At 36.8% G+C, this 21,533-nt stretch overlaps 2 protein-coding genes across 2 annotated transcripts; one reads left to right on the top strand and one right to left on the bottom strand.

The window, feature by feature from the left end:
- Nucleotides 1-5,296: 5,296 nt before the first annotated feature.
- sh3bgrl (SH3 domain binding glutamate-rich protein like) lies at nt 5,297-15,193 on the bottom strand. Its single transcript, XM_082178133.1, has 4 exons — nt 14,967-15,193; nt 8,931-9,116; nt 8,142-8,222; nt 5,297-7,919 (listed from the first exon to the last, which is right to left on the bottom strand). The coding sequence occupies exons 1-4, from the start codon at nt 15,009-15,011 to the stop codon at nt 7,884-7,886; spliced, it is 348 nt and encodes a 115-aa protein (XP_082034259.1). The 5' UTR covers nt 15,012-15,193; the 3' UTR covers nt 5,297-7,883.
- Nucleotides 15,194-16,056: 863 nt separating this feature from the next.
- Nucleotides 16,057-19,070, top strand: hmgn6 (high mobility group nucleosome binding domain 6). The gene is made up of 6 exons (XM_082178134.1): nt 16,057-16,217; nt 16,912-16,938; nt 17,058-17,087; nt 17,712-17,759; nt 17,947-18,060; nt 18,256-19,070. The coding sequence occupies exons 1-6, from the start codon at nt 16,203-16,205 to the stop codon at nt 18,298-18,300; spliced, it is 279 nt and encodes a 92-aa protein (XP_082034260.1). The 5' UTR covers nt 16,057-16,202; the 3' UTR covers nt 18,301-19,070.
- The last annotated feature ends 2,463 nt before the right edge of the window (nt 19,071-21,533 follow it).

Raw genomic sequence — 21,533 nt, 5'->3', positions numbered from 1 at the left:
AAAAACTGTGATATTGTGAAATATTACTACAATTTAAAATAATGATTTTCTATTTTAATATACTTATAACCTTTGATACTTTTTCAGAATTCTAAGTTTAAAGACAAGAGACTTCTTTAAAAAACATAAAAAATTAGTAATGTGTCCAAATTTATGACCGTTACTGTACATACTATTTTATAAACTATTGCTGCATAATTATCAAAAATCTTAAAATAATCAAATCCTTTCATGTCGTTGTCAGCCTACACTTTACATAGTGGCCTGTAGGTGGCGCCTGGGCTTTATGTAACCAACAATGACAGTTTGATCAAATGGTAAACGGTGTATCAAATAAACATAGACTGAAGTGACTTGAATACTACTATCCTCCTGTCTATTGACCTTTGCCTTTACTTTTTGTTTTTCATGTACAGGTTTTACAACTTGCTGCACCGGATGCTGTGGCCTCCGTACCATCTTTTTTACTTTACCTAAAAAGTTCTCAATTGAAAAACATGAAATTAGATCAAGAGGTCCATGTTTCCTTGCATCCTCCACTAGATGAATTAAGTTATGTACATTATATGCAATAAACTCAGGACCATATATTTTGGGGGGGAAAATTTCAACAAAATCTTGAAGTAACTGATTTGAACATAAATCCAGACTACAGACAGCAGCATGAAATGTTGGTATAAATTCTGTTGTAAATTATTAAGCAACACAACAGGTCCAGTATATAATAGAAATAATCTGAATTCTGTGGCTTTCCATATGGCCACACCAAACAAAGATCCGGGTTTCCTGGAGAAGGTCTTTGGTATGTGCAGCCTAACTGAGGTCATGTGTTGTGAAATTACAGAAAGAATATGTGCTGACACTCTACACTTTAAAGGGCCCTTAATCCACAAATAAATAAGCTTTCTTACAACACCTAAACACACAAGATGCATGTAGTCTAACACAAAGCTTGTAACTAGACCAACACCTAAACCTTTTAGTGGAGAAACTCCTGTGTGGTGCTTTTCTTCAATCATTTCTTCAAACTGAGAGTCAGTTCTAAGCTCTGCTCTCCTGTCTGGATATGTCATTCTACCTTTCACAAATACACCTGTCTGTTTACAACATTCACAGGCGTTGTACCCTGAGTGACCTTTAACACACTTGAGGAAAGCCAATCACAGATAAAAGCCTCGGGCGGTGTAATTTTGTAATGTTTGCCATTAAAATGTGATCCTTCTTGATTGACAACTTTCAAATCATCAACAAATTCCTTTAGATAACTATGCACTGAAGATGGTTTGCCAGAACCTAAATAAAATCCGATTAAAAATACACTAGAATTCTCAAGTTCCTTAATCCAACCAAGAATGGGCCGCAGATTCACTGCAGAACTTCTAAACAGGGGCAACCCATCTATATTTACATAAAGTGTAAGGGAATCAATAAGTTCATTTAAGTCACATGTAGAATACAACTCTGCCATTAATGCATTTGCAACTCCAAAATGGTATTGCATCCACCTGCACAACCTGTATTTTACTTGGCATTCATGATCTGTGGAAAGCAAAGTCCTTGGATCCATGGAATGTTTAGACCTTTTCTCCCCAGTATTTTCTGCAAAGCTGACAATGCAGAATGAGAAATATTAAACCGTGTTGCCCATTCTGCAAAACCTTTAATATCATCAGAAGGGTCAGAATCACTGGTTTGTTTGTCATCGCTGCCATTATTCAGAGATGGGCATGGGTACTCAAAACGATCCACGTTGTGATTTGCGGTACAAAGCTGAACCGAGGGGCTATCATCATCATCATCATCATCATCATCATCATCATCATCATTACTGTAATCAAATGAATTGTCAGCATCCTCAAGTGAAGCCGGGGCAGTAGAGCTTCTGTCCGAAGGATGCAAAAGCCCATCAAGGGTCTCAAAAGAATCATAGTATGTTTCACTGTCAAATCGTTTATTAGGGTAGGAGCAGTGGCGTCATGCCCATTCAAAGTGAGGGGGCACGTGCCCCCTCAGATTTTTCCTCCCTGATAATTTTTTTGTCACAACTTTATTCCTATTATGCTCCATAATATACCAGAGCCTATAACGACTCAAATGTATTCTTCTGGATGTGTAATAAATCGGTCAGCAATGCATCAGCCCGTCCCTTTTTCCTAATATGGTGTCTGTGTATATCAAATCTAGAGCGCTATGCGCGTAGCGCTCTAGAATCTTTGCTGTGTATGTTCAAGCAACTCACTCGTCTCGCACGTTGAGCTGGCAATGTTTTACAGATGGTCTTGAAGTGGTAAGTGGGCAAAGCAACAAATCGGCATTGAATTAGTTATCGGATGATATTAAAAGGTAGTGGGATTATTTGTGGTTGACCTGGAAATTTTAACTTGATCAAAAAGTTATGGATTTGATATTAGCTGCGAATTCAGAGCTTTAACTTAAGTTGTGTCAGTGTAACGTTATCGATAGCTAGCCTAGTCTAACCGTAAACTAGTTGGCTAACGTTGTGCCCCCCCAGAATTTTGGCTTGCATGACGCCCCTGGGTAGGAGACACAGCTCGGTTAGAACAAGACGAAACATAATCTTTGACTAGCTCTATGTGCTCTGCCACTTTAGACTGTATTCTTCGCCTTTTTGTCCGCTGCGAGCAGTCATTCTCCATTTAAAAAAAAAATAAAAAAAATAAAGGAATCTGAAATTTAACAGCAGTAGAAGATTAAAAAGCAGAATTTAAAATAATTAACCAATGATTAAAAACAACATGAGTCCTGTGATTAGTGAAAATGTACATCAGAGTAATGTTTCTTCATGCATAACTAGTTAGACATGTTAGTAAAATACAAAAATTAAAAGATTAAAATTAATTACATCTCATCTCTTTTTACCTAATTAACCTAAAGGCACAACTATAAAGTAAGTTTAGGATAATTTCTAAAAGATCAATCCCGACCATAGGCCTACTGATTCATTGAGATAACAGATAATTAAAACATCTATCAATCCATACTGTATGTGGAGACATCGCATTAGAAACTGCTTGACCAGATCACTTAATCAGCGAGTCAACTGATTGATTTCAAATGAATAATTCGGTCAGTTTTGTGAATTTATTCAACAGGTTCACTAAAAAGAACTGATTCAAAAAACGAATCGTTCATGCATGGGAAAACATCACTAAGGCTTCTTGAACTAAGACGATCAGTTTTGATCTGTCCCTCAAATAAAACTTCCCTGAACTTAAATTGAGTGTACGAGTAGTATGCATTATTTTATGTGACTTTAAGCTGGGTTCACACCGGCTGCAAAGCACAGAAACGCCTGGAAGTGCAATGAAGCATTCTTGCACGATATACTGCCTCGGTCATTATTATGAGACCGAACAATTATGAAAAATACGGTAAGCGTGTAAAAGGGTGAAAAGTTGGAACACACACACTTTATTATATAAAATGTGCTGGTTAACCAACTTCATTTTAGTTAGCCTAGCTTCTGTAGTTGTTCGATCTCGGCTGGATCTCGATCTTCATTAAAGTTCGTTAAATGTTAGCTCTATTGATTCCGTTTTATAAAATCTTAAAGGGATACTCCACTTTTTTTGGAAATAGGCTCATTTTACAACTCACCCAGAGTTAAACAGTTGAGTTTTACCATTTTCGAATCCATTCAGCCGATCTCCGGGTCTGGGGGTCCCACTTTTAGCATAGCTTAGCATAATGAATTGAACCGGACAAGATCGTTAGCATCTCTCTCAAAAAAAATGAGTTTCGATATTTTTCCTATTTAAAACTTGACTCTTCTGTAGTTACATAGTGCAGTTACAGAAGATACTTCTTTTAAAAACATTAAAAAAATCTTACTGACCACAAACTTTTGAACGGTAGTGTATATTATTAGAAAATATTGTTTTGAGCAAATTTTTTGCACACATACATTAAAAAAGTAAGTGTTTTATAAGGCCATGAAACTTACACAAAAAATATTATTTGACAAACATGCTGTGCATTATTATATCAAATTAAATAAACTTAGTCAAATATTTGAAAATGTTTTTCAATTTTAATACACAATTATGGCAGTTACTTTTTAAACAAATACAAACCAAATTCAGTAATTAAAATTGAGTCTAATATAGCCCAATTGGGGCCCAAACAAAACCTGCAAATAAACAATAATGGGCAGCCTAACTGGAGCCCACAACCTAAACCAAACTGGGGCCCATAATAACACCATCAAAGTGCCCACTTTGAGCCCATGCCTGACACCCATTTAACCCTGAGAAAACCCATGTGGGTTGTCATGTTAATTATAATCAAATGAAGCCTATTTTGTTTTATTGACCACAATATTATCATCAAATATGAGCGGGGCACTTTTGATTAATTTTTAAAAAGGGCAGGGGCTTGAGCCCTCAAAGGAATTCCCGAATTCGTCCACACCTTTGGGAGCTAGGGAACTGATTGAGACGCACCCCTAGTGTGCCTCCAGGAACAGGGTTGGGAACCACTGCTTTGTGCAATTGTAATTCCAGTGTAAGTGCATTCATGCCAGCTGCATTAAACAGTCTGTGTAAATATAAATGACAAATTAGAAAAAATATAAATGTCATGGACATTGTTATCGGCTTATGGTAATAGTTAAATTACTGTGTCTGCATATACATTGTTACTGTGTCTCAAGATGCAATCAACTCTGTGTCTGTAAAGGTGAGAACCAAATGGCCCATACATATGTATGGCCCATAGAAACTGATGGGTGTGAATGACAAAGAAACAACATTGCTCAGAGTAGATTTCAGTCTCCTGTGGGAGGTCCTAACAGTTTTCTATTGTAAGCCCTTTTGTCTTCATGTACACAGAACTTTGGGTTAAGATTTTTTAAGGACGACATGCTAACACTGCTGCTGAAGAACTGCTACACTGCAAACGTACACTACACTACACTACACTACTCTACAACCCCCCTGTGTTTTAGTGTGTGCACAAGATCCCGGTTTATGCAATTGCTTCCAATAATTTTGCACACTGTTTTGAGTGCCTTGCAAATTTTCTGTTTAATTTTGAACTTAGTACAGGAAGCTCTGAAATGTAAGTATTGTGCCTTTCTTTAAAAATATCTTTTAAAAAGTCTTTAAAAGCAAATCCCTGTAAAATGTGTTTCTCTGTCATTTGCTATCAGACTGTAGAATATAGTAGAGTGTAGTATAGTTTAAACTTTTGAGTCAATATCAAAATGTATTTCATCAGGTCTTTCAGTTAAAATGAGTATAAGAGATTGCATCAGGTAATAAAATTCAGTCATCCATTAACAGTTTAAAACATTTATTTTTGTATATTATGTATTAATATATAATTTTTTGTACTATATTTTGTATGCAGTATTCTGTGTACTATTCATTAGTCTGCAATTATAAAGAAAACAAACCGAAAATAGCAAAACCATTCTCATTTTTTTCCACTGACATTGTTGTCTTACTTTTTTATCGCTTTGGTACTATTTTCACAAGCAAGTGGTGAATTTTCAAAACTCTATCACACAACAACAGATAATCAGATATATGCACTTTGATTTGAGCAATTTTTTGTCAATTATGTAAGTACAAAGTCACAAAGTATCCTTTACACTGCAGATAATAAGTGGTTCATCTATAATACATTTCATTCGTAACTGCCTTTCATAATACTACAGTAATTCTATCAAACATTTTATTTGCATCTCTCTTTTTTTCCGTTCAGTTTAGTACATTGGTCAGTCATTTAATCCAACTGATCTTAAAGGTTAATCAATCAATCGAGCAATCGTACATCTATAGATTTCTGTAGATACAGCTTCAATAGATGTAGGTATGTGTAACCAACAGATTACAGTTATTAATTTTGCTTTTAAAAGTAAGCCATGTGAGGAACACTGCAGTTGACTTTTTATTGTGCATAAGTATAAAATAATTATAATTTACTTTTTTCTTTGATTCAAGGAAATTGAACCTATGTTGGGATTTGATTGTTTTCATCAATACTGTAATATTCTGTAATATTTTCTTTACTAGTTATTTTACAGTGATGTATTTATAGAACCATTATGAAATATCTATCACATATATTGTACAACAATATTTAATGATTGTACAGACAACTACACAGTGAAACTATCAGTATCTTGTGTGTGGGTGATCTGAATGAGTTTTTCTCGATTACTAACACACTATAACTGATTCAGTTGGCACAATTTCCCAAACCATTCATTCAGCTCTCAGAACACACATTTCTCAAAATGTTTAACACATTTTTTACGTCCTGTATTTTTGCAGAACTGAGAGACGACGAGGTAGAGAAAGTCTTTTGTCAGAAAATTAAGAAACTGCTATTGTACTGTATACTGTAAAGAAATTTGGCCAAAGGTGCAGAGAATGCTGAATTTATTTATTTAAAAAATATCTATTTTACTGTAGGCTACTGTAATTCACAGTATACTGCATTGTGTTGCATACCAGGTTCATATTCTGTGGTATTTTAACTTTTCTTCTTTTCATCTACTGTATAGTGTAATGGAAATGTTTTTTTTCCTAAAGCTTATTGAATAATTTTACTGTATCTGCACTCTTTTATTTATGTTGTATACTGTAATAGACAATGAGTCGTAAAATAATTACTGATTCCCAATAAGAGGTTTTTGTCACATTGTTACGAATTAATCTCACTGACGTTAACTGGGCAGGAAAGTAGTCTGTGTATTTTTTATGAGTTGTGTGTCATTTGAAGCCAAAGTTTGATTCTGACAAAAGAGAATAATATATGACAAAAAAATTCGATTTTTGGCATGGCAGTCAAAATGGTAAATTGATTAATGAACTGTGTAAGCAATCGAGAAAAACTAATGTTTCTATGGTATTTCATGATGATAAACAAATGATTCTGCAAGTGCAATGCTTCTTTAAATAAATGAAAGCACAATGCAATGTTGTGAACACAGCCTGTTACAGCTGAGGACTTTTGGGTTTTATGTCTACAGCTCTTAAAAATGACATCAAGATTCTGAAATTAGTACCAAAGTGATGGTAAAAACTGAAATTAGACATGCATCAGATGGAGAGAGACAGATGGCAGATAACTGTTATATAAAATACAGGCACTGTACAATACAGTATGCCATGTAATAATGTAAACAAAGGCCTTACCATGGTAGAGACTGCCAAATTACTGTAGATCTAAAAAGATTCACTACAGTATACATTCATATCAAATGTTCTTATTACATGTTACAATAATCTTGAAAAAGAAAATATGTACAACTGTAATGAAAGCATGAGATCAGGATTTGAAAGAATGACTAGCAGTGTTACAAGTAGGAGGCCTGTTATATTTCTCTCTTGTTTTAAGATTTAAAAATAGAAACAAGTACTCTATTAAGACATGGAGGATATACTTGAGGCAAAACATGCAGTATGAAATATACACATAAATCAATTATATATATTTTTTTTTTTAAAGTAAAGATACTAAAAAGAATATTTAAACACACAAAAAAGAAAACCTATCACTGCAATATATGGCCACTAATTGGATGTAACTTGAACCACATTAATAATCAAGTACATTTAAGTATAAACTTGCTTAAACATTAGAGAAATAATTAACTGTCATATCTTGACATATCTTTGCTTGTGTCTATTTGGACGGCTACAGAAATGAATTTCAAGTTGAATAGCCATTTAACAGTGAAATAATGAAGAGGGTTTTTTAAGTGGACAAATAATTCCATCTCATCACATAATTTCATGGGTTCAAAAAAAGAAAGAAAAAAAATATATGAACCAATAAGAAAAAGAAAAGAAAATCATCAGAAATCAGAAAGTGCAGGAGTTCAGCAGCTGTGCTGGAGCGGGTTCTCTAGATTACATCTGCCCTTTCTTAGATAGGGCTTCTGCTTCCTGTGAAGAAACACAGAAAGCCTTCAGATTAGTTCAAATTAGCAGTGAGAACCGTTCTGTACAGTAGAAGAAAGAGTAGAGCATGTCCATGAAGCAAAGGCCATCAGACGGGACACTGTGTCCGTAAGGCTAAACATTAGCACTCAAACATTCCTAAGAGCGGACACATACCGTACACATGAGGAGGGCATAAAGGACCCTTTTGTCTGTCAGAACACCTACCTTTGAACCTGGGGGCGCAGTCAAGCCAAGAAACGCATACACAGCATTGTCTTCACGGGCATCGAAAAATGCCTCATAGTTCTGGAGCACAGAAGCATCATTTAGGGAGCAGATGGCAAGAGAAAGCATTGCTCAATTCTTAGAGTCTGTGCATGAGTAAACCAGTCAAAACACAAGACTGCAGTTTTTCTGATATTTAAAAATTACCTGTGCAGAAATGTGTCCAGCGCAACACTGAAACTTACAGAAATAGATTCATTTTGAAAGCTTCATCACCTTTGTGAAAGGCATCTGTTGAGTTCGGGTAAACTATTTCTCTTAAAGGAATAGTCTGGGTTAAATCTGTGACAAGTTGTTAAAGGATTGGTTCAACCAAAAAAAAAAATCCAGTCATAATTTATTCAGCCACATGTTGTTCCAAACTTTCTTTCGACTGGGAAATACAAAAGAAGATATTATGACTAATTTTTCAGTTGTTTGTTGTTATATTGCCAACTGCGTGTGCAACTGATATATTGTGTCTGGGGAGAGGGCGTGGCTTCTGGCCATGTAGAGGAGAGGCCAAGTTTGAATCTTGTTTGCAAACTGAAAACCCTGCATAGTGCACCTTTAAAGGGCTTTTGCTTTGAAAGGGATGAGTTGAAAACATTTTCTGTGGTTATTGACAGCGTGTCACAGATACTGTCCAAAAACTTTAGGTTATGTTAACCCAGAATATTCCATAATGTTTGACTAGTGTTGAGAACTACTGTACTACCCCAACATATGATATTTCTTATATGTACACACCCCACAATATCTCTCTTCGTTGAAGATCTGAGGAGGTAAAGGGTTCCCTGAGGTTGGTCGGAAATCATCTGGAACATTTTCCCGCATCCATTTCCTGTTGTCTTCATCAGCTGCAATGTCACATTCCTCAAACTCAATCTTATTGGCTGCCAAGAAGCCCATGACATCCTGTTGCTGTTTCTTGATCTGAGGGGAAAAGAAGATTAAATCACACATTCAAATTGATGGACACTAATTCTGATGTCCTCAAAAATAGTAATTGTCAAAAATTATATTTTTGATAATTACTGACCTATGAACTCTTACATGTTTTCCTGCACTAGTTTTGTTTTTATTTGGAAAAAATCCAAGTCCAAAAGTATTTTTTCATGTTTTTGATTGTTGTGGCCAAGCCCTTTTAAAATTACATGTACTCAGACTACGCTCTTACAAATGTATACCCAATTATGTGAAAATACCTATTTGTATTCAAAAGCTTTATCCATTTAAAGGCATGAAATAAACATTTACCCTATTTAGTTTCTGAAATAAATATGCAACGAGTGGCTGTTAAGCGCACAATGACAAGTAGAATAAGAGAAAAAATTATTAATAATAAAAATAAAATAAAAACACGCAGGAGATCGCAGGAGTAATCACAGTAAAACACAACCACATTAACATAAACGAGACGGAACACTGAACAGAGAAAACTAAGGGCTATAAATACAGAACAAAGATAATTATTGAGAACAGAACTAAGAACAGGTGTGGAACTAATGAATAACTATGGAAACTAGCAATGAACGGGAACACAGAAAAAAACAAGAACAGAGAAAATGAGACAAAAACAATGCAGCTAAACAGTACTGAACATAACCCTGACATTACACCACCCTCCATGAAAGGCACGTCCTAACACTGTAACAATATAGTCCAAAAGAGGAGGGAGGAGGATGAGGAGTCAGAGACAGGTGGAAACTAGGAGGAGCCGACAGATAGAGACACCACAGACGAGTTGACGGAGGGAGAAGCCAGGGAGGCGATTAAGGCAGAACAAACCAGGTGGGAACCCAGATAGAAAAGAGACACAACGGTGGAACCGATAGTGGGAGGAGCCAGAGTGGAGTCAGGGGTCCAACCACCAGCGATGGAGTCAGTAGATCTGGAGACCCAGGCGTAGACGAGGAGATGATGAGACTGGACGACACCATAGCTACATTCATGCACTTGGAGAACGTCTGCAGAGCCAAAGCCAGACCAAATGAAAGGACCCGAAATTGGTACAACTTCAGGTCCACGGTAACAAACCAGTCCCTGTTCGGATCTGCCCCAGGAGAGTTTTAACGTCAACATCTTGAATTTTCCTTTGTAGGGGGAAGAATTGGATGACATAGGTCCAATATGGGGCACAGACCCCCGTCCTTCTTTGGAATGAGGAAGTAGTGGCTGAAAAAGTCAGAAGGAGGAACTATTGCTCCCTTCAGGAGGATCGACGTCACTTCCTGCTGGAGAACAGAAGCCTCGAGGATGCTGTTCGTAACAGTGGGATAAACCCCATCAAAGCAAGGAAGATGGCGATGGAAATGGAGGGTGTATCCAAATTGAATTGTGCGGAGAACCCAGCGTGACACACCTGGCAGACGCCTCCATGCTGCCAGGTGGTCAGACAAGGGCTGCATAGGAATGGGCTCTAGTAGGCTCGGCCACCAGACTTTCTGTGTGGCTGCCAGCGAGAGGTGGTGGGCAGAAAGCTAAAGTTACTGGAGGAGGACCTAAGGCATCATCTGACAGCGAAGAGAGGTCCATGAGGACTAATGAGGAGGTTTTTCTCATTTTGGGGTCCGGTGTAGAGGCTGGAGCATCCGACTCGGGGAGAAAGCTAAATGCGTCTCCCGTCGGCGGTGAAGCAGCTCAAGCAGGAAGAGGTGTTGAGGGGAGATAGCCTGAACCGTCTCCGTCCATCAATACAGGAAGATGGTGTTGGTAACTTAACTCTGAATCCCGAAGCGTGCATGGCGCTTGGTATAACAGATTTTGATTCGAAGAGCATCTGTGAAAGGTGAGTGGCAAGCATGTCCTCAACTGCTGGAATGCAAGTATAGCCTTGATCCACAGAACCAGCCAGGTTGGGTTGCAGCATTAGTCAAATGAGCGGACAAAGGCTGCTTTTCCAGGGTTTTGAGATCCCGTAATGAAAATCGCTGAAAAATGGCAGCTTCCGTCTAATGGGGCGCGAATTAGATTGGCCGCTCAAAGAATGTCGAGCTTGGAGGACTGAGAATTGCGAGGCCACTCAATGTTGAGCTTCTCAGTAGCACGAGTTAGCACGTCCACGAGCTCACTGTAGGCTGTAGAAGGCCTTGCTTCCTGGTCGCTAGGCGGGAGGGTCGGCCGCAGGCCCAAAAAGCATCGAATCAGAAGCCGCGGTGAATAAAACATTCTTCATTCCAAAGGAAACAGCATTGCGTGCCTCTGGACTGCGGCATAAATAATCGTGGAGAAATTCCACGGGAGAATCAGCACAGCACGTGTGCTCGGGCGAGAGAGGGAGAAACTGGCCTGCTCCAACCTTGAGCTCGACATCCGAACCCCAGGCCTCGGGTTAATGAAGGGCCTCAGCCGCTTCATTTGTCACAGAGCGACAGGGAAGAGCAGATGAATCCTTCTCAATGTAAGCATAGTCTAGCGTGGAATGTTTTAAGCTTGAAATCCTGGCAAAACTTGCAGCCAGAAGTGCCATAAATAGCCTCCCATGCATGCATTCACACACTTACCATGCGGGTCGTCTCTTACAATGAAATGAGAAGATGGTGGCTGGCAATGACGCAGCTCCATTGTGCTTCACCGAGAGGAGAATGAAGCAAGTTCCACTAAATATGGTCGCTGAAGCACAAAAATCGCTAGCACAGGCCAGATAAACCACTTCTGAAGAAGAAGAAAGCAGATGACGGGTTCACAGTATTAAGAGTGAGTGATGAGCACCGCTGAATTGAGCCAATTAATTGGTGTGATTCTATACGCATTCGGACAATCAGCACCACCCCAAGGGTGTTCCCATTGCATTCGGCCCGAATGAAATGATACCATGTGTTTCTTGTCAGTCAATGTGTGTTTGCAAACCACTGCGCAGCCCGTTCACGCAGACATCATTTGCCATCAGCGCGTTCACGTACGCTGCAGACAGAGTGAGAATGGCAGGCAAACAACAGAACTTTCCTTCTGAATGTGAACCGACAACAAGTGGCAAGTATCTACATTTGACAGTACAGTTCTATGTACCGTGGACTTTGCCCTATGCAGATAATTCAGTGAGATTTGACTGTGTTGCCACTATGTCCTGATATCACATTTGAATAAAGCTGAAATACAGAGCATTCTTTACTTTATGTCAACAGGTCACCTTCTGAACTGGAGTAATTTAACAATTCACATACTTATGTATGCAACCAAGCGCTTCTGTTTCTTCCCTCACTGTACTGTAAAGTTTTCTCACCGGTGAATGACACATGATGTAATCCAATAACATTGCCTCTGGTCGTCTCGCTTCTGGTCTGTGCCCGTTCATGTATTTTGGAGGAGGCGTGGCTTTGGACGGTGATTTGCAGGGAGGGTGGGATCGTATGCTTTCAATGCTACCAGGCTAAAGTTAGTATTTTCCAGACCACCTATTGCACCTTTAAGTCCCATGATAGTTTCTATTGCAATATGATTTGCTTATTACGCTTCACAAATCAGCCTGAATGTCAACCATTGTTTTCCAACTCTGTTCCAGGAAACACACCAACAGTACACATTTTGGATGTCTCCCTTATCTGACCCATCCATATCAGGTCGTGGAATCTCTACTAATGAGCAGATGATTGGAATCAAATACAGTATCATCGCTGTCTTTCTTATCTTATTTAAAATAAACTTGACATGACTTGAAATGATGATCTGTAAGTAAGGCACTCAGCTTCCCTTGGTGATTTTAAAAATACATCATGACATTGTGGTATAGGGGTGAGCTGGGCACAACCTAACGTGGGGCTAGTTGTAACACACTTGTTTTAAATACTTCCACACATGCTAGACGTATTTACTAGTCGCCATATGGAGAAAAAATTGTGCCAAAATTCTAATATCTTTGGAAGATATCACTGAACATTTAAGCATAGCAAAAGTAAATCTCTTATGTACATTTTTCAGCTATATTTTTGTGTTTATTTAAAATTAGACAAATCTGATATTATTTTAATCTCCAATCTGTGATTTTGCAAAAGACACTAGCCAGGTTTAAATCCCAGTTGTGCAGGTATTAGAACTATGCTATTCTATTCTATACTTTTATGAATTCTATTGAGAAACCATGAGAAAAAGATGAATAAAGACTGACAGTCAATGTTCAGAAATTGTTAATTATCAATGAGTTTATTTTCATTATTTAAAAAAAATGCCATTATTTTATATGAAAAAGTTTATAATTGTATTTTATTGAGAAATTATTTTAGATTGTCTTGTATATTTTTTGATAAGATCGGATAACATTTTAAGCTGTCATATGGCCATGTTACAATGTTCCCACTATGGGGCATGTTGTCATATTTCCCTTCCATTCTTTCAAGGTAAATCAAGAAAAAAGTATACACTGTATTAATGAAACAAAACCACATAACTGTACTTGACATTTGGGAAATTAATGTGGGAAAAAAGAAATACTCAGAACCTGAGCTTCTCTGAAAGTGGATTTACACAAACTGAGAAGTCAGTTTGTGTAAATTCAGACTTACACAAAGTGTAAAGTGTTCAGACTTACACAAAGTGTAAAGTGTTCAGACTTACACAAAATCAAAAAGTGTTGGGTTGTGCCCTGCTCTGCCCTGCTCTCCCCTACTATGATTACTGCATTTGTGGCTATTTGTGACCAAAAAAAAAACCCAAAAAATGTTTAAAAAATTGCTGAACAACCATTCAGAAATAATATATATATGAAATGTTACTACATTATTGTAGTACATTTTTTTTGAAGAAATGTAAAAACTGTTTAAACAAATTTGATTGATTGAGATGTATACTTAACAGTATGGTAATATAAACGTTAGAAATATAGTAGGCTATTGGTTGCTTGTTGTTAGTCAAAGATAAATGCAACACTTAACCTGTGTAAACATCAAAAGAAATTGGTATAATATTTGGACTAATGGACTTTAAAAATAAAAATAAATAAAAAATGTAAACCAGTGGCATTTGCCATAAAACACATGCCACTGGTGGCTGGAGCATGAGCTAGTCGAGACCATGAGATGTGTCACTGTCATTCCAATGTTACATAACTTAGCGTATCTAGAGCACAAGTTTTCGCTAACTCACCAAATTAGGAAGTGCTCCAGCCAAATCACCTGCTGGAGGAATAGCCCCCTCTAGCGTGCTAATTTTACACAGTGTGAATACTGTTATTTAAAACTTCTCAACAGTTAAGATGCAAATAAAACATAATCATTGAAACAGGCAGGTACCCTTCTGGGTGCAGTCTCTAGTTATATGCGCATTGTTTTTTGAGTAGTCGAGCAGGAGTGGCTATTACCAGCACACTAATAAGGAAGTGGTTAACTATCAACTTCAACACCATATTTAGACTGTTGTGTGTTTTCCTCTGTTAAATTTGAAATGTGCTTGGAAACAAAATAATAGTTTAGAGCAGTATTTATGTTGATGTTTCAGTAATCAGTAAACATTTTTTCAGTCTGACTAATAATAATAATAATAATACTTAATAAAATAATATACAATAATTTTCGTGGCAACCATCATTTCCACCCAAATTTATTATTCGTCACACTCGTTTATTGTTACTATGTAAAACTAATTTAATGCGTCATCAACGACATCATAAAAAAAAAAAACGAAAAAAAAAAAAAAGGACAAAGATTGTGGACTTTTCTCACACTGTTTGATCCCTCGTTAATTTATTGACTTCACTGTGGTAACAATTGTTGTTGTATTTTGGCTTATCTGTTGTGGTAAAAAATTGTAATGTCGCATGTTCTCAATTAATCTTGTGTCTTAAGTTCTTACCGATGTTGATCCGGAGGATGATGCGATGTAAACTTTAATCACCATAATCACAAATTCCTTAAATCTAACAGGATGCAAACAACAATCTCCGGAGGAAGGTTAACGGCACAACAGCGATGTAAAAATCCACATTCACTCCGTCTGTCTCGATGAGAATCTGTTCATTCCGGTTAAGAACTGTGCTCATTATTGCCCTTCTCTCTTTCTTTTACCCCTCCTCGTTCTCCGCCTCTACAGCAAAACATGGCTTGCAGAACTCTTTCTGCTTTATCAGAAATAGTCGATCTAGGAACTGGAATGTGTTTTCTGTAGAGTACAAATGAAAATGTTCAGCTTTCTCAAAACGAGCAATAAATGTGAGAAAGTTATAGCAGCCATGAATGACTACACAAAGCCATCGCCGTGCTGCCTGTGTGCGGTTTGAACTATTTCTCTGCCTATGTTATATGGGAATCGTGTTATCGATTAACACAACGAGTTCTATCATATTGGTGTTTAGTGGGGGGGAAAAACACATTCTTCTGAGTTCATGTATATGCTGCACAATCTGCAGCGGTGACACGTAGGCTATGAACGGTGCAGACATTTCCACCGAATAAAAGTTCTGTTTGCTTGCTTCGCAGTTTTAACATGTTATTTTATCACCGTGCGACAGAACAAACTATAACGCCCTGTTAACCAACTAAACTGACTGTCTACACTTAGTAACCGCGAACGCTGCTCTCTCTCTCTCTCTCTCTCTCTCTCTCTTTCTTTCTTTTTTTTTTTTTTTTTTTTTTTTTTTTTTTGCTTTTTCTTTTTGCTTGTAGCAAATCTGTCATCTGCAGGCTTGAGAAACAAACTCTAACCCGACACAATTCCAGGGCGCCATTTTGAACTATACCTAAATGGCAAAGCTAATTTGTAATTGCAAAAGCACAACGTTTTTCCTCGTTAAAAAGTAAACAAATGAAGAGGCACATTTAAGTCTTGAATATAATCTTAGTCTTTCTTTCTTACTGTCGACATTTTTCAGAGATACCGGCTCGGATCTTTGTCATGTTTGGCTCTCGGCGCTGATTGGTTTAACTACACATCAGTCACGCCTAAGCTCCCCCTTATCCCATTCAGTCCCTTGCTAATGTTCCCTCTGTTTACTATTGTGTTAAGTGTACTGAGCTGAGCACGTATATGCCGAGTTCTCCTCTAAAGCTGCAGTTTTCCTTGTGTTTTACTGAATCTCTTTAGGAATCCAACATGCCTAAAAGAAAGGTACGTATCCTTTTGTGCGTTCGTTCGCGCGCGCACACACACACACCTACATCATGGAGGCATTGTTCGGGATTGATATAGCCATATTTATGTGGTTTATTTATTCTTTGTTTTGCTAAATATATATCTGCATACTTTTAAAATATTTAACACTGAAATCCGCACAGCATATATCTACATTTTACACAGTATGTGCGATTTCGTGCTCAAGTAGGCTGTGTTTTGCTGGTTTCCTGTGGGGTCAGCCATGCTGTGTAAGAAGAAACTCTTACAAAAACCCATCACGAAACAATCCACCTATACTAAAATGACTTGTGCAGTACTAAAGATTGAGAACGCACTGAAATGGACAATAACAGTGTTATTATTTTATAGTCTTTGTTCTTGTGAGCAGATGGCTGTAATGGCGCTCAAGTACCGAAAGATGGCGCTGTCGTCAGCTCCTCCTCTCACAGCTCACATATAGGGGTTGGTTGTGCTATTAATAAGGGATGGTTGAGCTGAACTAATGAGTTTACTTATACTGGCCACTGGATATGTTTATTGGTCTTACATTTGAATGTGTGCAAATGTAAAATTATAATAAAAGTAATGCAATTTTTTTTAAATATTATTATTTGTACTATATTCATTTCATTCTAAATAAAAGTTTTGTTGAGCTCATGTTTTTTGTTTTTTTGTTTTTCATCCACAGAGAGCAGATGGTGTTGCAAAGGATGAGGTGAATTTATTTTTATATTTAAACTTTTTATGCCACTTGGTTTATATGATTGTTTATTGAAAGGTTTTCCTTTATTAATAGTTGTATGCATATTTTACTTATCTTTGTACTCTTTTCAGCCTAAGAGGAGATCTGCACGGTTATCGACAGTACGTATGTTGCCATTATCAGATGTTGTTTGAGTGTGATATGTTTATGCTTAAAAATGCCAACTAGACTGGTCAAAGGTGCACTACTGAGTTTTGACCTCTCTGTGGTCATTTGCTGAGATACTAGTTCACCATATCACCATATCAGAGCAGATTTGTCATTCTCCACCAATGGCAATACACTAAAACACGTAAAAGGCATAAATCTGAACAATATGTAATTTGAGCAAATAAGTAGCATACTCTAACTGCCACCATAGTAGCCAGACCTTCTTTTGGTTTTGTGGATGATGTAAATGTAAATTTCCTGGCAAATCCAATACAAATATATAAATATTAATCAAAATATGACTCTAAACTAAAAATAAAATATCTTGCCGCAGGTAATCATGTTAAGGCAAGGACACATTTGAACACTGATTTTATTTTTGTACTTAATAATGGAATTTGACTTCATAGAACATTTACTACTTTTTTCTTTTTTTTACATTTTACAACAGTTTTGTTTTAATCTTTTTTTTAAAATATAATTTCAGTTTGAACAATGCCTCAAATATGGTGACTGTGCCTGTTTTTCTTTTTTTATACATGAGCACTTCTTAGCTGTTTTCTTTTCTTTTATAGAGACCAGATCCCGCGAAGGCTGAACCCAAATCAAAAAGGACAGCTAAGGTAAATAGAAACGCATACCTAACAAACCAACAATAATACTGTAACATTAGAACAATGTTTCAGTACTTTAACAAAGTACTGTTAATGTATGTGAGCGAGTTTACACGCGTGCAAATGTTCAGTGGATAAGTTCTGTTTATGGGTTCAGTTAAAACAATGTGCTGCCAATCATTTACTTCCTCTGTAGAAAGACAAAGCAGTCAATGTCAAAAAGGAGGACAAAAAGACCAAGATGAAGGCCAAGGAGTCCTCAGAGTCTGCAGCCAACGAGGAAAACCACTCTGAAAATGGAGATGCGAAGGTCAGTGCGGTGTTATAATTTCACTGCTGCATATCACCCATTCAACACAGAACTGTATAGTCACAGCATTTTTTTTAATGAGCCTGTTATACTTTGATTTTGTGTAATGAAATGGAATGCTGTTACTCTGGGATATTTTATGGCTATCCTATAAATTCATTACTCTCCCTTTTATTTCTCTCAACCCATCCTCAGGTCGCAAAGACTCACAAAGAAGCAAAGGAAGCAAAGTCTGAGTAGCACTATCGCATCCCATCAACACTCTCGTTGCAACTTCTCATCACTCCTAAGTGTTGTGTCATTGTCCAACCTCCAAGGCATATTGTTAACAAAGAAATATTTTTATCAATGGTTTTATAAGTATCAGTACAAATCTTTAGCACAAACTGAAGCTAAATACTGAGCACCTTGTAGATTTGCAGTGATTGTTTCTGCGAGAATGCAGTGAGTGTTTTCTTAAATTGTTTCCACATGCTCTCCATTCTTCTTCCTCACACTTGTTTTTAAGTTTTTCCAAGTGATTATACATGGCTGGGGGAAATTGACTTTTTAACCTCATGCATTTTTTCCTTGCTGTTTATCCATTTGCCCTAGATTTTGATGTATTATTCATAAGAGGAATAATAATTAAACAGAAGAAAAAAAACAGAGCTAAGGCCCGTTTCAGAAAGGAAGTTTAGTGAAAACTCTGAGTATGTTAAACCTGAAATGAGGGAAACTCTGGGATTCCCATCTCAGGGTAAATCAACTCAAGAGTTCACGTTTTGACTCAGAGTTGTTTGAACTTCCTTATTGAAACGGACCCCTGATGGGCCTTATTGAAACAGACCCCTGATGGGCCCAAAAACAAACTGATAATTAAAAATGGCAGCTTATTAAAGATCATAATGTTTTCATGCAAATTGTAATTTTTTTACTATGTGATTCCGACATTTATTGAAGTCCGCAGGTTGTTATGTACTCTCTGATGTTGCAGTGTCTGCTAATAAAAAACGGTGGAATTTTCCTCACTTTTGCCTCTTACTTTTTTTCTTCCGTACAGTGATAAATTTGATATTAAATTGATGTGCATGAGAATACTCAAAGGAGGTGGAAGCTTTATTGATCACGCTAGACATGCTAATGTCACTTCCCATGCGAAAAGTTTATTCAAGTTAGCTATAGACCAATTTGGAGTTGACGTCACGGTTTAGGTCATTTGCAGCTGCGAGCGCATTGTGCTTTTTTTAAACTAAAAATAAGAAAGTATACTTTCAGTCTACTTTTTATGTATTTCTCAGAAATTGCACTTACGGATACTTGACTTGCTATCAGAAATGTAAGTATATTTGACCTGTACTTGAGCTCGAGATATACTTAAAGTATAATTAAGTATTCTAAGTATTCTTGGCTTGTAGTTGTTTACTCTTGATTGAGTAGCCTATTAAATACTTTTTTTACGTAGTTTTACATATTGTCTTAACTCACATTGTTTGAAAATATTGATTTATAAAGAAAATAGATATGTTTCTTATTCTGAATTTTTGTGTAGACTTGTGTGAAGCTAGAATAAAATATTTTTAAATTGGAAAGAGTTACAGAAGTACAGAAAAAGGTATATTTCAAGTATAAAATAAATGAATACCTAAATAGGAACATAGTAGTATAGCCTACTATAAGTGCAAAAATAATATATAAATAGTAAACTATAACTATGATGTTATGTTCACTAAAAGAAAACTTACAAGTATACTTGCAGTATAAAAACTATTAAACTAGTAGGTCACTGAGAGTATACTTTAAAGTGTACTTTCATAAACTAAAAAAAATGTGCTACACGTATTTGACTATTAAACTATCAGTAAACCTATAAGTTCACTTGTAGTATAGTTGCAGTACAAACGAAAAGCTTAGTTGTAAACTAATTGTGTACTCAAAGTGTTCTACTGTTACACTTAAAGTACACTTGAATAGTATACTTTTTACACTAAAAAGTGGGCCAATTTAGTCTCAAGTAGAATTGAAACAGTACACTTATAAGTATACTTCTAGCATATACTTCTTGATATTAGTATACTTCCTACATAAAGTATACTTAAAAATATACTTGAACTTTACTTAAGTATGCTTAATAAAATTAACTTGAAGTATACTTAGTTTTTGTAAGGGTAACTTTTCAATAGTAGCCTACTTTTGACTTTGCTGCTTGTATATATTTCATTCTCTTAAACGTGTAAAGAGGCATTTATTGGGGATGTAGGCACGTGTAAATCTTTGCCGACCTTGGTTGTTTGAGCAGAGCTGGAATCATCATAGTGTTCAGTCAAGTACAGTACATCGCCGAATGGGAAATCCCCACTAGAGGGAGCTGTTGTATTATGTGGGAGGATAAACATCTACGGTATGCAACGAGGAGAGAGACATTTTTGTCTGCATGCGTGAAAAGTGTTGGAATGCATCACCTGTGTGTGATATCCTGATTTATGTTGAATAAAATAAAATAAATCCTTGAAATTAATGAAATTAATTCGGTTTGGAAACTACACAAATGTTAGAAAACTTCCTTTTGACGATTCATACTGAGAGAGATGACTGGCCTGGAACTCGAAAGCGTGCTATGTTTCTTCACTGCCTTGGATCAGGGCACAGAAAATGTTCTATACTCTTCCAAAAACTGGTGTGATCTATGCATCTGCACTGCCTGCAATGAACTGCCTATAAAACATGCTAATGTGTGTCTCGTCACATTTTCAAAACATAACCTTCCTGTGCTGTGATGTATGATTTCTTTCTTCAACCAGTGTTATTTTTGTATTATTCGTATACTCATAGGCCATGTAACAGAGACAGAGGTGTGCCAACTGCAACACAGAGGGCACCAAAGATGTTTCAAACAGTGGCAGCACCACTGCTCTGAATCTACCGGCAGGTGGAGGCATAAAAATGAAGTGACGTGATGATGGCGTCAAAAGTTCAGTGTTTATTCCAAGGAGAGAGAAAAAGAAAAGAAAAAATCAATAAAGTGCAAATGTTATTTACAGTGAAAAACCCAAAAAGACTAAATAAACAAAAAATAAAATGTTCAATGTTATTTGCAAACAAACCTATGCCAATAAATTGACCCAAAACAGTAACAACTATAATCCTATTCCCTCTATAGCTTCCAAACAATTCTGAGAGGCCCTCTTAAAAAAGCCAAGCCCCTCCTACTTGGACTAAACCATTTAGAAATTAAAGGTCATAAAGGAATTTAAGAAAAAAAAAAAGAGTGATTTAACAGTAACAAAGAGATAAACTGTTATGATAATACAAAAATATATACACATTGGGAACAAAACAAACTCAATTATTAATGTTTAACCAAGATTTAAACAGAACACCAATCACCCCTCATACATGAGAACAATTAACTGTGCCTTCTTTTGGCGGGAATGAGATCTTCAAAAATGGTGGCATTTACTGTGACTGGGTTTTGTCTGTTTGGGACAGGAAAC

This window comes from Leuciscus leuciscus (assembly GCF_965113295.1).
Source record: "Leuciscus leuciscus genome assembly, chromosome: 8".
Classification (NCBI taxonomy): Eukaryota; Metazoa; Chordata; class Actinopteri; order Cypriniformes; family Leuciscidae; genus Leuciscus; species Leuciscus leuciscus.
This window is presented reverse-complemented; position numbering and strand designations above follow the sequence as displayed.

Coding starts and splice junctions, on each gene's coding strand:
- sh3bgrl (XM_082178133.1), bottom strand. CDS start 15,011: ATGGTGATTAAAGTTTACATCGCATCATCCTCCGGATCAACATCG. Junction 9,117..14,966: donor CATCCTCCGGATCAACATCG/GTAAGAACTTAA, acceptor TTTTCCCCTCAG/ATCAAGAAACAGCAACAGGA. Junction 7,920..8,141: donor CTGCGCCCCCAGGTTCAAAG/GTAGGTGTTCTG, acceptor GTTTCTTCACAG/GAAGCAGAAGCCCTATCTAA.
- hmgn6 (XM_082178134.1), top strand. Junction 17,088..17,711: donor GATCTGCACGGTTATCGACA/GTACGTATGTTG, acceptor TTTCTTTTATAG/AGACCAGATCCCGCGAAGGC. Junction 17,760..17,946: donor AATCAAAAAGGACAGCTAAG/GTAAATAGAAAC, acceptor CTTCCTCTGTAG/AAAGACAAAGCAGTCAATGT.